Source organism: Siniperca chuatsi, linkage group LG16, assembly GCF_020085105.1.
Source record: "Siniperca chuatsi isolate FFG_IHB_CAS linkage group LG16, ASM2008510v1, whole genome shotgun sequence".
Lineage (NCBI taxonomy): Eukaryota > Metazoa > Chordata > Actinopteri > Centrarchiformes > Sinipercidae > Siniperca > Siniperca chuatsi.
Window position 1 is genome coordinate 18,801,932 of NC_058057.1, and position 15,854 is coordinate 18,817,785.

General features: G+C 40.3%; 2 protein-coding genes across 3 annotated transcripts in view; both read right to left on the reverse strand.

The window, feature by feature from the left end:
- The window catches only part of lpgat1 (lysophosphatidylglycerol acyltransferase 1), a 51,292-nt gene extending 47,738 nt beyond the window's left edge, over positions 1–3,554 (reverse strand). The window contains exons 1-2 of one of the 2 annotated variants that reach the window (XM_044170012.1): positions 2,930–3,554; positions 2,036–2,288 (exon numbers count right to left, since the gene is read on the reverse strand). In XM_044170012.1, the coding sequence (XP_044025947.1) occupies positions 2,036–2,273 (238 nt within the window). In that variant the 5' untranslated portion in view covers positions 2,274–2,288; positions 2,930–3,554. Of the gene's footprint in view, positions 1–2,035; positions 2,289–2,377; positions 2,860–2,929 lie in introns of those variants that run through there. The other variant, XM_044170013.1, reaches the window with a different exon arrangement.
- Positions 3,555–6,055: 2,501 nt separating this feature from the next.
- Positions 6,056–15,718, reverse strand: ints7 (integrator complex subunit 7). The gene is made up of 20 exons (XM_044170015.1): positions 15,502–15,718; positions 15,214–15,343; positions 14,376–14,522; positions 14,040–14,177; positions 13,890–13,936; positions 13,225–13,424; positions 12,844–12,966; positions 12,635–12,752; positions 12,317–12,451; positions 12,088–12,185; positions 11,102–11,341; positions 10,619–10,756; positions 9,916–10,122; positions 9,459–9,653; positions 8,891–8,994; positions 8,700–8,768; positions 8,062–8,194; positions 7,566–7,664; positions 6,779–6,964; positions 6,056–6,456 (listed from the first exon to the last, which is right to left on the reverse strand). Exons 1-20 carry the CDS (start codon positions 15,593–15,595, stop codon positions 6,175–6,177), a joined length of 2,883 nt encoding a protein of 960 aa, XP_044025950.1. The 5' UTR covers positions 15,596–15,718; the 3' UTR covers positions 6,056–6,174.
- Positions 15,719–15,854: the final 136 nt, after the last annotated feature.

Consider the following 15,854-nt stretch of genomic DNA (forward strand, 5'->3'; position numbering starts at 1 on the left):
AGCATTTACTGTTCTGCACTGATTTACTGCTCAAATCTCACTTTTTGTCAGACTGTTCACACAGTTATTTTGTAATGCGGCCAATATCTGACAGCAGTCCAAACAAGTCATCCTTCTGAACTGACCCACATGTGCCAAACACCACCACCAAAGATTTAACACTTGGCATGCTTGTGCAGAAGTATACAAATAAAATGGAAGGCACTTTCATTAAAGTGACTGTACATGGGGTGTCATAATGCCGCTAAACCGCATCATAGCTGGGGTTATCACAAAACAGTGTAACTCATTGTAAAATGCCACATTACCCATTGTCGCTTGTTTTATTTGAGTCTGTGGCTTCTTTTAAGTTAATTTTAAGGCTCTTAACTTAGTGTTAACATTGCGCTCACATTATCCTGTGGCCCCAGTCAGTCATACATATACACACACACACGTCACATGAGGTTTGCTGCATTGAAGTGACGTTTAAAATGATTATGTGGCCTGATACCTCACTGTTCCTTAATAACTGACTGATGATGCATTGTAGCTGCAAAATCTCCATTTAACATGTCAGGTTTTTCAGTTTCAGAAAAAATTAAAATTAAAAAACACTTGACTGGATTGGACCCTGCTGTTTGAATGTAGCCTAATTACACATTGCTATATGTATAGGTGTATAACATCAATATAATAAGTGCCAGATAGCAAATTACACTGTATGTTACATCTTATAGTCTTTGTAAAATTTTAGTCACTATTCGCGCGGTACGGTCGTATGGTATCTCACTTCCAAACAAAGATCAGGTGTTCTACAGGCTGAAAACTTTGCATTAATAAGCAGCATGTCATGTTGCACCCCATGTTCACCACTTAGCAGTTTGTAAGCAATTTGCTCGCAGCGCTGTGTAACCAAACACCACTGACTGCCTGAATCACTTAGATATTCAACCAGCCAGTTGAGCGAAACCTACAGTCGTGATATCCTGCTGTTCTTCTACCATATGTGTCAGTTAAGTATGTTTGTTTGTTTCTGTACAATTATTACCAAAAACAATTCCTGTGCCTTGAATTATTTTCATTATCAACTAATCTGCCGACAATTTTCTCAATTATACTATGAAATGTGAAAAATAGTGAAATATGCCCATCACAAATGAGAGCCCAAGGTGACGTATCCAAGTGCAATCCCCTGTTACTGACTTATTTCCTATTCAGGAGAAAACACTTGGTGATAGAGGGCAGTGGGATAGCAAGTACACATTGGTGTCACACACTGGGGTCAATAGTCATCAGCAATTAGCCCTAGTTTGTGCCTCTTATGTATTTACATTGGAGTCAGAGAAGTAAGCATCTGTTTCTCTGAAAAATATATATCCAGCCCAGAAGGCTGTTTAACTTAACACTTACTGCTGTACTAAAGATACATTTCCACAATCCTCAAGACCCTTCTAACCATCTGGATGAAATCATATTCTTTTATTTATATATACACACACACACACACACACACACATATATATATATTTTTGTACAACAAAATAAAATGTTAATGCGTGATTTTGTATGAAAATATAAAATATAAAGTAATATCAATATATCAAATACAACCAATATTATAATGTTTAAATTTAGATGTATTTTGTGTAAATTAACTAAAGACGTGTCATTTTACAGCTACGTGTTTGTTTTGGATTAGGAAACAGTGTCACAACTTTTTTATTGTGCAGAAAACAGAATATTTTTTCATCCAGATGGTTAGAAGAGTCTTTGGGCATTTTGGGAATACCTTCAAAACAGCAGTAAGTTTTCGTAAACGACCTTCTGTGCTTCTCAAACATTGTCAGGTATATATTTTTTTCTCTGTGACTCGAAAGTAAATACATTAAGCACAAACTGGGGCTAGGGAGCAACTTCAGAGGTTTTAGAGCAATCTTGTGCATGCTTAACTATCAGTAAGCTGTTACCACTGAGTCCAGCATGCAAATATATGTCTGCATGCAAGGCAGCATGTGGAACAATGGCAGTGTGTATGAATCATAAACTATCTTACCTGTATAACCTGCGATCCAACCCCATGAAGACACCATGGCCAGCAACCATTTGAACATGACTCCTTCAATGTGCCAGAAAGTGGAGCTGTCCCATATTCTCAGCGGCTGCAGAAGCAGCAGGTATAAGCAGTAGGATGGGATGGCTACACAGTTGTTGAGGAACATAAACACAAACCGGATCACAGACTTGAGCAGAACCCAGCCCAGTTTGCCGGCCCCGTCCAAGAGCTGTGCCATCCTGATATACACCGTCTGTAACAGAGACACAGCAGCTCTTAGCATTTCCGTTTGGCTTGTTTAACTAAAGAACGAGTAATGTGTGTACACAACATTAACCTTACTGCAAACAAAAGGATGTGCTCTGAGCAGGACACAAATCCACAAAATAACCCAACGTTATACCAGACTCTCTGGAAACAGAGGAGCGAGTCTGCGCTAACCGGCTGAGGGTGAGGCTGTTTCGCGGAATATAAATGTAACAGTGGAAGATATCTACTGATTATTATTCAAGAAGATTTATTCTGAACTGTGGCTATGTGTTATTCGTGACTTCCTGCTAGCTAGCTGCTTAGCCTTAGGAGTAATACATACAAAGACAGGACCATAAAAGGACCAGTGGCACGGGACGTGGTCGAGTACTACTACACACTAGCTAGCAGCAGGCTGAGTTAGCATAACGGGAACAGATGTTAAGAAATGTGTCAGGTATGACAACCCGCGGGCTATAACATCATTGTGAAACACACTGACACAGATAATAGATGTAACTTAGCTAATAAGCTTACTAAACGTTAACAACGCTGGGTGTCTGGTGCAAAGCGCAATGCCCGCGTGCCTCATCCAGAATATAGTCCGACTCTGTAATTTTAAGTCTGGCAGCTCATGTTACTCACCCAATTAATGTCGCTGAAGCATCCAAGCTCGGTTAGAGATGTAGCTAATTGTTAGGACGAGATAAATTGTGTCACGTGTAGCTAACCTAAACGGTTAAGTTAGCATTATTTGCTAGTTGACATGGCCAGTCTCTATCAAATTTGGGCACAGAGGTGGAAATGTCTGATAACGTTACAACAAACCCCGTGCGATAAAACTGCAGTTGCACCCATTTAGCTAACGTTATCCAGGGCTGCTCGGGCACGGTAAATCCCGGCGGGCACCGTTAGCTCGCTAGCTAGCTAACTAGCAAGCAAGCAGCTCCACTTGAGCGTCGCTGGCTCCATCTCAGCCAGAGACACCGGGATAATTCCACTGATGCATCATCATCATCATCATCATCATCATCGTCGTCAAGTTAGCTAACGTTAGCTACTGAGCTCCCATTAGCGAATATGGACGAGAGGCGGTTCTGGCCGGGCCTGTGATCAACGCTGCTAGCTAGACAAACGTTACACAAACTATTTCCGACATATGCACATCAAATACGAAGAACAGAGATCTTTCGTTCGGCAGGAAGGACCGTTATCTTTCTCCAGACCTCGATTCACAGCGTCAATGTACACAAAAGAGTAGGGGCGGAAGTGGGTCACCGTTACCTTCAAAATAAAAGCTTCAGTTGTAGGCACGTTTAAAAATGTGATGCTCAACTAAGTAAATATAATTATTATATTTGCTTTTATTTATATTTATACCAAAGAAATAAAACACAATTGTAGAGAAAATGTTGTTATCATTGTTTTATTACTTACTTATATATTTTGTTTGAGTAAATTTCATAGTTTGCTTGTTACATTCCGCTCAGTATTTTGTATTAAACAAAAATAAAAATAAACCTTGCTTTTGTATGCTTAATGTCTTGAAAATAAAGATATATATATATATATATATATATATATATATATATATATATATATATATATATATATATATATATATATATATATGTTATATATATATATATATATATATATATATATGTTGCTTTTACTCTCCACATCTTTTTTGGCTCCTCTTTCAGCCCTTGGTATTTTTCAAGCTTCTTGCGTTCTTTCTTCTTGATGTTGCTGTCGCTTAGGACTGCTACATCTATCACCACTGCCTTCTTCTACTGTTTGTCGATCAACACAATGTCTGGTTGGTTAGTCACCACCAGTTTGTCAGTCTGGATCTGGAAGTCCTACAGGATCTGAGCTCGGTCATTCTCAACTACCTTAGGAGGTCTCTTCCATTTTGACCTTGCGACTTCTGCTGACTGAGGTATTCACTTAGCCGTTCGTCATTGGGAGCCATCTTCCTGATGTACTCCTGGATCTTTGTTGTTTCATCCTGGACACCGGTTTTGACACTCACTAGTCCTCGGCCTCCCTTGTTCCGCTCAGTATACAGTCTCAGGGTGCTTGATTTGGTCCGAATGACATTCCAGTGTCGTTGCTGTAGATCCTGGTGGTGTAGATCAGTGAGTTGAAGTCTCGCTCATTCCTGGCATACAGCTTGATGTCATCCATGTAGAGGAGGTGACTGATGGTTGCTCCACTTCGGAACCAGTATCCGTAGCCACTCTTTGTGATGATCTGGCTGAGGGGGTTCAAGCCTATGCAGAACAACAACAGGGATAGTCATCTTGGTATATGCCACACTTGTTGGTGACTTGTGCAAATGGCTTTGAGTTGGCTTCTAGACTTGTTTTCCACAGCTCCATTGAGTTCTTGATAAAGACTCTTAGTGTCCTGTTGATCTTGTACGTTTCCAAGCATTCCAGTATCCATGTATGTGGCAGTGAGTCAGTAGTCAATAATTCCATAAATTATTAATAATAAATAATTATAATTAAGAAAATTACCAAAATGCAATATGGCCTAAGGCCTGGGGGCAGCTGCCCATTTACCCCATTGAAAATCCAGCATTGGAAACTACATTGATGCATGTTGTCAAAAGACATAATGAAGGAAAATTAATATATAAAAATCTTAAGTGTACAAAAAAATCAATATACCAAAATGAAGAATAACTTAGTCTGGAAAAACAATAAATTCAATGTTTATTATAATAAGGCATGAGCTTGATGCTTTTCTTCTGAAAACACTATGATTTTCAATCTGAAGAAAGTCATCCTCTGAATTTGCTTCTACTTACATTTAATATTAAGATTTTGGAAGGGGTTTAATGTGGTGTAAAACATTCATTGTATGCATTGTACGATTTATTTTGAAAACCCCTTCCGGAACCTTCATTTTGATTTCTTGTCACTTTACCTGACTGACGCCAGCTTCTAGCCATTAAGTGCGCAGCCTCTCTGGTGTCAAGTGCTGAAGGTTTCAGTTTATGAACAAGAAGCTGCTTTTCCAAATTTTGTGACTAAATCTTATGACTTTATCATAAATCATCTGGACTAATTTCCGGCAGCAAGGTATTTTCCGATTACATCATCAGTGTGGGTGCGTGAGTTCACCGTTAAAATCGATTTATTTAGTTTAATTTTAACCACAAACAGCGTGGGCTACTTGAATTTGCATCATTATTAAAGCATGTTATTATTTGAGATAGTTTAGAGCTATTGAGTCGTAAATGTTTGGAAAAATAACATGAAAAGTACAAGGCTGTAGTTTGCAAGGTGAAATTCAATGTTACACTGTATGAATTAAGACATAAAACTATCTATTCGAAAAGTCTAAATGCAGACATTTTAACACTGGGATTCACACAAGTGTGGAATTGACACGACAGAGAGTTTAGTGCTCCTCAGACACTGATGTCCAGTTAATGACTATGGTCTGCCCCCTGACGGCCCTTTATGTTACTACACTTTATGAGAGTAGATGACAAGGTAAATCCAAGGATATTCATACTAACTTGTCCTGGACATTACTGCACGCATAAAATACTACTGGATTGAGGATATGGACAGGGAATTAAAAGCAAGTTAGCTTTTTCTGGTGGCTGACCTTTATGCTGAAAATCTTCACCATCAGATTATACTGAAGGCCAATAATGTGTGGACTTTATACACTGAAATGTCTGGATTATCTCGTGTCATTTACACCTGGTCAACATTATTTTGGAAAGATTACACTCAATGTGCAACATTAAAATTAAATCTGGTCTTTTAATCATTGAAAAAAAACCAAACATATGTACATATTTAAGACAAAACAGGTCAAAGTACACAAGCTAAATCTGTTTTTGACGATTGAGAGGACATTCACTAGAAGCGGGCATATGCACCCCTCTGTGGAGCAGGCTGAGCTCCACCCTGCTGCAGCTGATGGCGGAGCTGCTGGGAGTAAGGATCCTCCAGGGATTTGACTGACACCGTCGTCTTGGGCCCCGTCTTCCACTCGATGCCACTCTCATCCACCACAGAGGCCTCCACAGTGACGGTGTGAGTGCCCAAGATGGAGAAATTCAGCAAGAACTGGGTGCTGAAGTAGTCGTTGTGGGGTTCTACCCGCTGCTCGATCTCATTAGTTTTAGTGTCAAGTGCAACCTAAAAGGGGAAAATACAGGAAAACAAGCCAAATATGTTATGTGTTATCAGCGGAGCAGCAACACAGCCACAATTCACCAACAAATGGGAGTACAAACATGAGAAGTAGCGTGATCTGTGGATAAACAGTATGTAGCTGCGTTTGCACTGCTTGTATGGGTTAAAAATACCTGATATGAGCTTCAATAATGGAACAAAGAGCAATATACTCAGGAGAATATACTGTATAATAAGAGCACAGAAGAATGGAAGAGATATCACAATGTTTGCATTTCCCTCACTATGTAAGCAATAACCAGAGATAAAGGCAAACATTAGATACCTTGTAGTCAGGCCCTGTCTTGCTCTGGAGAACTGAAGTGACATTGAGACAGACAGACTGGATTTTCCTGAAGAGTCCTGGGGTCGAACCGTGCTGCACCACCCCCTCCACCTTTAGAGTCAGCTGCTGACTGCTCTGCACTGGGATCGGTTCACTCGGTGTTCGTGGGGACGGAGAGAGGGCAAGCTGGAAAAATAAAAGACAGACTTGGGTCAGCCTTGAGAGAGCTAAAGAAAGAATGTCGTACATAGCTGCAATTGAACTGAATGTCACCACGATCACACGGTATGTGTAGTCAGCTGCAGGCTTGCGTGTCAACCTGTCTTGAAAACATTCCTGCACATGGTGGTGAAGTGATTGTTGAAACACATAAAGGAAAGTTTGAGAGCGTTTGCCAAAAGCTTGATCTTTATATGGTCAAATAAATGCATCAGAGTATTGAGGGTGTGGCTTTTCCCCATTCTTCCTTTTGTGTTGATGAAGTGATTGTTAATATTAACAATGAAAAGCATCCTGTACACTTATGTTGTCCCGAGGATATGTAAATCTAATAGGTGTCAAGTATACTGCTTTTATTTATCTACAGAAGAGACAAACACACACACACACACACACACATCATATTCCTCATACATTAGTAATACACACATACACTTAGTAGTAGATACAAAGTAATTGTGTATCACGCTGATATTCTGTTTGGCATCTGTAATTACGAATTGGGATGGGAAATTGGGACATTTTTAAGCCCTTCTAATTTAAGTGATTATAAAATGAGTTACTGTACCTTAATGCTTGTTGACTGGAGCTTTTGGAAGAAATACCTCTGGAAAGACAACGGGACCTTCAGCAAAGCTATGACAGCATCACAGAGACAACCTGTGTGCTAGAAAACAATAACAGCAAACAATACATTTTCATTACTGACATTGTAGGCAATTATTTGCTGCTCCTCGTTTCCATGTTTTTGTCATTTAACCCAGTAAAAGCCATTGTTGAGATTAAAATAGCTTCTTCAAGAGAGACCCAACCAAGGGGGCAGCATCAAAACATTGTTACACAATTAATACAAACAATAAACAGGCCAAGATAACTGTCACACGCTAAAAAAAATATATTAAAAGGCAAAACACAAAGAGAACTAGAATAAGTGTGCAGAATAAGTGTAACATAACAAATACAGTCTGTCATTTGCATTTAGCTAATCTGCAGCTAAACTGTAAGCATAAGTAATTTAGCATTTACAAACTTTGTGATCACAAGGTGTTCTATATGAATCATACCAGGCATGAAACAGGAGGATGTTTCTTGGTGAGGCCCTCTACTTCCTCCAACACACGACTGAAGACTGACATCATCCGTCGCTCATATTCACTCTCTGTCTGCACCGACCCCAGGGTGCCATACTCCTGAAAACTAGATTACAGAAACAGAGAGAGACGATCTGTTAGGCGAATCTCATCGAATGCCTTCAGAGGATGTGTGTTATGGCAAAGCACTTTCAATAGAAAACACTAAAGTACATGGCACAGTGAAAAAACCTTTATCAAATTAAAGAAGATGCATTTGTTTTCATTAAAGTGTCCTTTACGTCAAATGTGCAGCTTACAAAAAAGCTGCATCTATACATCATGCTGTAGTTGGATAAAGCATGATTGCATTCCTTGACAAACTCAATATGATGCATTTACACACTTTCCTGGCAGTCTACCTTTTCTCATACATTATGTCAAGCCAGTGAAAATCCTCTAACCCAAGGGAATTAATAAAGGTACAAGTAATTTTACTCTACAGCAGTTTTTTTTTTAAATGATACACAATGAAATCTAGACTAAATCTAATTTTAAACTTTCTCCTAAACCACTAAACGAATTCATACAAATCACGCTGTTCCAACTTTGTAGACTGCAACAGCTCTCACCTGGCTGCCTGAGGGTCCAGTATCAGCGCTTCTATTACATGGGAGACAAGCAAACAGCTCTGTTGTTGTCTGAGCAGACAGTTAAAGAGAAATGACAGACATTAAAGAAAGAAGACATTAATTACAGCAGAGGAACCAGGGTCATCAAAACAGACAAAAGTGGGATGTGACTGAGGCGTGTTTAAGGATACAGCTCCACATTGCGAAGGGTGGCATAATCGGCATCAAATGACGACTGGTGTAAATCAGCATAGCGGGCTGCAAGACTTCTGAACTCATCCATGCACACCTTCATCTGGAGAGGGAAAAAAAACAGCAGTGACTTGTTGAGCACATTTAATCTTCTTGGATACACAAATCCTGCTGGATGGTGAAGTAGAGGTCTAACCAGGCCTGTTTTGCTGCTGGATTTTGATCCACAGCACCCGCACCAGCATGATTTCACGATGTATGTACCTGTTCTGTCACTCCATTTGTACCGATCACACCTGGCAGCCACAATCAGACATCTGTGCCATTTATCATCTCATTTCCTCAAATTAATAATATGTGTAAAAACGTCCCCTGAACGCTATTTCAATTCGATTCACAATTTGGTGAGTATGTGGTGCGCTACGGCATGTGAACGGAAGGCTATTCCAACCTATACAATGACCTTACATTACAACATGACAAAAAAAAAAAAAACATGGGACACATCCCTGCAGGTGGGCACCTCTGCACAGACCTGCTGTAACTTCCACACTATTACTGTTTTACCTGCATGGAGATGCGGCCGCACCGCTGCAGGTCATTGCCTGAGGTGAGGGCGACAGTGGTGGCAATGGCAGGAGGAGGGCTGGTTTTCAAGCTGTTGCAGGTACAAATGAGCTGTGACAGGGCTTGCAGGGTGTCGATCCGCAGCTTAATGAACTCGCACTGGAATGTAAGCGGACTCAGAGGAGTGCTGGCCGCCTGGAGGGAGGGATTAATCAGATAACAGCACATAAAAACTACAGTTAAACAGTGACACAGGTCCTGTTGAGTTGACCTAACAAGATACAGTCAGGTATTAGGTGAGTTAATCCATAAACAATCTGAGATGCTGCGAAATCAGCTTCAGTAGCAAGAGTCTCCAGACTGAGTATCAGCAGCTTTAAGCATCTGTCATTGGTGAAGTAGCAGGAGGAATTGTATTAATGTTTTTTGACAAGCAGATGCCTGGAAGTTAACTGACCGTGAGGGAAGCAATGCCCTTTTGGTAGGAGCGCAGGGCCTCGGCAATGGCGCTCATGGCCCCACTGTAGTGTCCTTCCTCCACGTGACTCAGGCACTGCTCTGCCTGGGAAAACTCTTTCAGGCTGTTCAGCCAGAAGTAGAAGTGCTCTGATGCCACACGGGTCCGCAGACTCTGGTACAGCTCACTGGAGAACTCATGGCATCCCTGCAGATCAATGAATATATGTTTCAGGTGCAGGATTTGGCAGTACTCTATATGTCACATGTCCAGAAGGGCTAAGTCAAGGGCAACTGGACTCATCCTGTGACACCTTTTCATTCAAACAAATAGATGCTCCTGCCTAGGTGCACCTTTACCAGCTCTACAACAGACTTAAGAGCTCAGCCATTTTAGAACATAGGTCTATGTTTTCATCTTTGTGGATCAAACAGGGGTCTAGTCATTAAAACACAGAATACAGAGTACAGTTAAGGTTGTCAGAGCTTAAACACAAGACACTTTCATATCAACAGACACCAATCAACATGCTATCAAAAGATGCCTACCAAGTGTGGTGTGTTAAAATGTATCATAAATCCTTCATGCATACTTTATCAGATACTGTACCTGCCATAAGATCAATGATGTCTTTCGAGCGCCCCGTTAAAGTAAATAAGTGGATGTTGGGTAGTACTGGTTATGTACAAGCAGATGAGATTACCATGCGTGAGGCCTGTCGTGCGATGCGGTACACCGTCCAGCCATTAGCAACATTCTCCAGCTGCTGTTTGATGACAGTCTTCACCTCAGCTGACAGAGATGACTGGCTAGCAACAAAAATCACTGTTGCCAAGGAAACCTGCATAGGCAAGTGTTAAAATCCAAAATAAAGAATATACAAGGGCAATAAAACAAGTATAAAAAAACAAGAAAGGATTTTTAAACTGAATGCAGTGTCAGCTATTCTAACATTGTTGTGGGTTAGCAGTAATGCATAAGCTAAAAAATAAAACAGCAAGCTCTATCTGAAAACAGGTTTGCATGTGCAGGTTGATTTACCACTAGATATAACACAATTACTTAATTGCCATGTAAATGCTGTTGTGAGTCTCCTGTGCCTGTGCTTAAAAAATAAAAGCTACATTTAAGCTTTAATTTACTGTCTAAACAGCAGCTGATGTCTGACTCATGCACAATCTCTCACCAGAAGCTCTTGCTGCTTGTCAGTGGAGGAGTGACTGGCCACTCTGTAGAGGTCCACCAGATCTCCCAGCATGCCGTCGCCCAACACCGGCAGGTGGGTGGTGATGGCTGCCAGAGCGTGGCACATGAGAACGCGAGAGGAGTCACAGGATAAGTGGAGCTGGCCGAGCAGGAATTCCACAGCAGATTGGCTGAGATGGGGTCGACTTTTCAGCAGTTTAACCAATGAGGTGAGAGCCGTCTAGGGTTGACACAAAAAGGGACGCAGAAGGATCAGTAAGTCACAATCTAGACAAGGGTTAGTTGATGGTTAACACCCTCCTGGTAATCAGTCACCATTAAATACATTTCCAGGAGGTGTATGGCAGTGGAGATGTTTTAGGTAACGTATGCTGGTATTATGGTTGTCAGTGTTAGAAAAAGTTCAGCTTTACTGAGCAATACTCACAAAATCATTTTACACTCCTTAGTTGCAATGTTACATTTGTCTAACAGATATAAAAGATGGTTGCTGCATTTATCATTGCTTTGGTATCAAATAACACAAGTGTAAACAGAGTTTGGGATGTTGTTGTGTCTCAAAATTCAAAACACGGCATCCTAAATCTCACACTAGGCACACTTGTGATGCTATTTTCAGTGAGATACCTGAGTTTTCCTACATGTTTAATTTATCAAAAGAGGCCAGACTTCTCAAATGTTAAATGTTTTCTAAAAACAAGCAGTCATACAATAAAATAAAATAAAATAAAATAAAATACAATCTGAAATGGTGATTTAAAATCGGGAACTCAAAGAATAAATAAGATTACAAATCTGATCAGGCATTTGATGCCATTTTACGGAACTTGACAGTTTTCTATACTTTGTGCTACGAAACACATTTGGGTTGGTACCAAAAAAGCACTCAGGTTTAATACCCAGCTCTATTACTGATGTGTTGATCCAAGCTATGCCCTCTGCCATGTGGTTATAATGTTGTCTTACTTTGAGTGTGGCCTGTGCACTGGAGCTGCTGTCCTGACTGCAAAGCATCAGAAGAGACTCCACTCCCAAAACTGTGTCTTGCTCCAACTGTACTATATCTGAGGAAGAGAAACACTTAGCCTTGTCACACAAGAGCAGATATCAGTGGGGTGAATGTGAGATCAATGCATTGATGAGCAATTGGCATTAGAAGAATCCCTAACTCAGGCCGTTACTTGCTGTAACTAACCTTTTTCTGGACAGGAAATGGAAATGTTGGAGAGCACTATGACCCCATGAGCAGCCACTGCCAGGTTGCTGTGGTAACAGCATTCTTGTGCCAGTTTAACCAGGTCAGTGAGGCGGGGGGGAACCGAAGAGCCACCTGAGAAGAATGTTTGAGAGGAATACAGATCAGCCCAGAGTCGTTCCCTTCTTCACAGTACAACTAACAGCGATGGAAACCTAGATTTAAAGCCTGGTTAAGATCAAATTCTTACATACTTGAAGAAATTCACAGTGTAACAAGAACATTTTTGTTGGAGAACGATTTAAATGTAAACACAACCTGTCATGTTATTAAAGTACTGCTTGATTGCAATTGTTCCAGAGAGGGTGGAGAGGACAGCCAACATCCCCAGCTTCAAACTGTTGTAAGGGCTGCTCAAGGCGCACTCACACAGGGTCTGCAGAGATAAAACCCATTAGATTACCTACAAATTTCAAATCAACATGAAGACAATCCTACCGTGCAACTGTCAGCATCTGAAACTCTACCTGAGTGTTTTCTCTGATCCAAAGGTGAGGAGCCTTTTTAGCCAGGAGCTTCAGGTCATTAATTGCGAGCCTCTTCACAGCTTTTCTTGGATCATCTTTCAGGTATTGAAGGAGGAGCTGTAACTGTATTGATAGGGAATCAAATAAAAAGTCAATCATTTAGATTAAAAAAATAAAATAAAATCTTAATAGCAACAGAGCATGAGCATGTCATGAACAGCCAAAGTCAAAGATCATCGGCTGGTGCTGGGATGCAACGCCAGGTCCCATTCACAATGAATAGCAGCTTATTGCTGTCCTAGCTTTTGAGTCTGCATGTGTGAACTTCCCATTACAGTAACTAACCAATAACAATTAGGCACAGCTTTGTCATGGTACTACCTGCTTTGGGATATCGATGAGGGAGGAGGCAGCCAGCTGGGTAAAGGTGTGTAGGGTGACGATGACCATGGGGGTGGAGGGGTAAGAGTTGACCAGGTGCTGTAGAAGCTCCCTGCTGCTGGAGGCCAAGCTGGCATCGTGATGCATGTGCTGCAGCATGGGGATCAACTTCAGCTTCAGTTCCACTGGAGTGTCTAAACCTGGGGTTGAAAAGGAATGCAAAGTCTATATAAAAGACAAAATTAACATACCAACATATCTGCTGAACAGAAAGCTTTGCTTAGACAATGATGAGCGATGATAAGAATGATTTGTTGATTCTGTAAAATATGTAGTTGGTATTTAAATGTACAATAATTTCAAAGTTGCATGTTTAATGTTGATTATCAAATAGACTGTATCTATTTTAGTGTGGACTGCAATTTTCACACAGACCACCTTTTAATGCTCACTTGTTCAATTTAAGTTTTAAAACATTGTCTTAACTATGACCTCTGTGGGTGCATTCACTATTAATCACCTGTTTTAGGCCTGGATTTGTTTTTATTTAAATTTTGAAGAGTTGTTAGGAAAATTTGGCAAATATTCAAAGCTTGAAAAAAGGTAATCAGGACAGTTGTTGTTTTTCTACAAGTGTCTTTTTTAGTACAGAGTAGTGATTTTACCTTGAATCATCTCACTGACTTTGTTGCAAATCCCAGCTGCAAAGTCTCTGAAAATCAGAAAAACGCATAAAACACAGCAAATTTATTTTATCCAAAATATCATCCCATATATATGCACGATGGCTCAGGTGAAGCAACAGTTTTCCTTACTTTGACTGCGCAGAGAAGCTTGCAGCAGCAAATATGGCGGCTTCCACTTCTACGTTGTCATGAGAGTCCAGGCTTTGGCGAATACTATGGTGGGCATTCTTCCTCTCTGGGATGATTGAGGCCAAACTACCAAGCATCCTGAATAGAAGGAACAACATGGAAATACTTTGTTTTAAGCCTCATGTCACTGGAAAGAGTGCGAAGCTGCAAGTATCACTCATTCTTTCTGGGACCGTAGAGTAGCACAACGTTATCGTATGTTGGTCTCTCCATTCTAAATTAGAAATCCTGTGCCAACCAGCATAATGTAAAACTTTAGTACATTCAGATTATTACCTCAGAGTGATGGCTCTGGCCACTGGGTCATTGCTGTGGATGACCGAAAACACCCTTTTGACAAATTCGTCCACATTGAGGATCTTTTCAAGATGTTTCTCACTCTGTTGAGTTACTTTAAGCACACAGAGGCGCAGAAAGTTGTTCCTGGAATCAGAGAGACAAGCTTTTATTTACAAAGAGGTCTGTGCCACAGTAAAACCAGTTTCATTAATCACACACCATAGACATATTACTTACTGTTAATGAACTCATCTTTCATTCTATAAAATGTTTAAATGTTTATTGCTTATCACACATTACCAGAGCACCAAATGTCTTCAAATTGCTTTTTAAGTGTGACCAACAGCCAAAAAACTAAAGTATTCCATAAATAATTACATGAAATGCACAAAAGCAAGCAGCTGTAACCAGCAAACTTTGGGTAGTTTTACTTCAAATGCAGCTCAGTTGTCAGTTTATTAGGTCCACCTACACAAAAGTAATAGAGTCCATTACACCAATAAATCCTATCATCATAAAAGGTTATAATGTTTAGTTCTTATTGGAACTGTTTTAGAAAAGTGTTGATTCAACTTTATGATCATTTTGGAGGTTGTAGTTAGTGGTGCTGTTGTGTATTATATTGTGTATTATTGTGAGGCTTGTCTAATATTTACATTGGGATTTATTACAGGGCAGTTGTAATCTTGTAATAAACTATCACTTTTGGCTAGGTGTGCCTAATAAACTGACAACTTTATGTATGACAATTGTCAGTTTATTAGCAATGAATGCAAAAATGGAAACCATTTATATTTTGTCAATGAGCAACTACCAAGTTATAAAACACCCATACCCAAGTCTGAAGATGTCTGCTAGTTTCAGAAATGCAGAGTTGATGAGGATGGGAAAAGGGTACTTCTGGAAGAGTTTGGGGAAGAGCACCACAGCCTCACACTGCTCTCCCAGCTTCCCCGACCGCAACCCTGGAATTGAAGAAATGTCACTGATCACAACAAAGCAGGGGCATCTCATATAGTCAGTAACATTTAGCAAAACCGACACACGGAGAAAACACAACAGACAGGATCAGACTACAACCGATGAGCCATATGCTAACTTGTTAGCAAGCTAGCTAACGCACCTTTGTCCAGCTCCATGAGAGCGGAATTGGCGTCGAGTTCTTGTTCGCCATAACAAGCCTCTGACAAGAAGGAGCGTGCAGTTGAAAGCGACATTACTGTTTAGTTTTTTTAATTGGAAAAAAAGGCTTAACAGCACCCATGAGTCGTTAGCATTTCATTGTACAGGCGGTGGAATAAGACACACTATAACCGGATGTTACCGCAACACTACTTCCGGTGTGCGGTTTTTGGTTATTTTTTGAATGTATTTAAACAGTCTTATTTAGATTAAGATCTCTTTTCCAAGAGAGACCTGAGAACAAGAAACATTCAAAAGAACATACTTTTAAGTTTTGATTAAAATGTTGAATGT

Bases quoted from the DNA above. Each gene is read 5' to 3' on its own strand.
- ints7 (XM_044170015.1), bottom strand. From the start codon at position 15,595: ATGTCGCTTTCAACTGCACGCTCCTTCTTGTCAGAGGCTTGTTATGGC. The intron at 13,937-14,039 runs GTAAGGAAAACT...TCTGATTTTCAG, and splicing joins AGCTTCTCTGCGCAGTCAAA to AGACTTTGCAGCTGGGATTT. The intron at 11,342-12,087 runs GTAAGACAACAT...TGTCAACCCTAG, and splicing joins GTGCACAGGCCACACTCAAA to ACGGCTCTCACCTCATTGGT.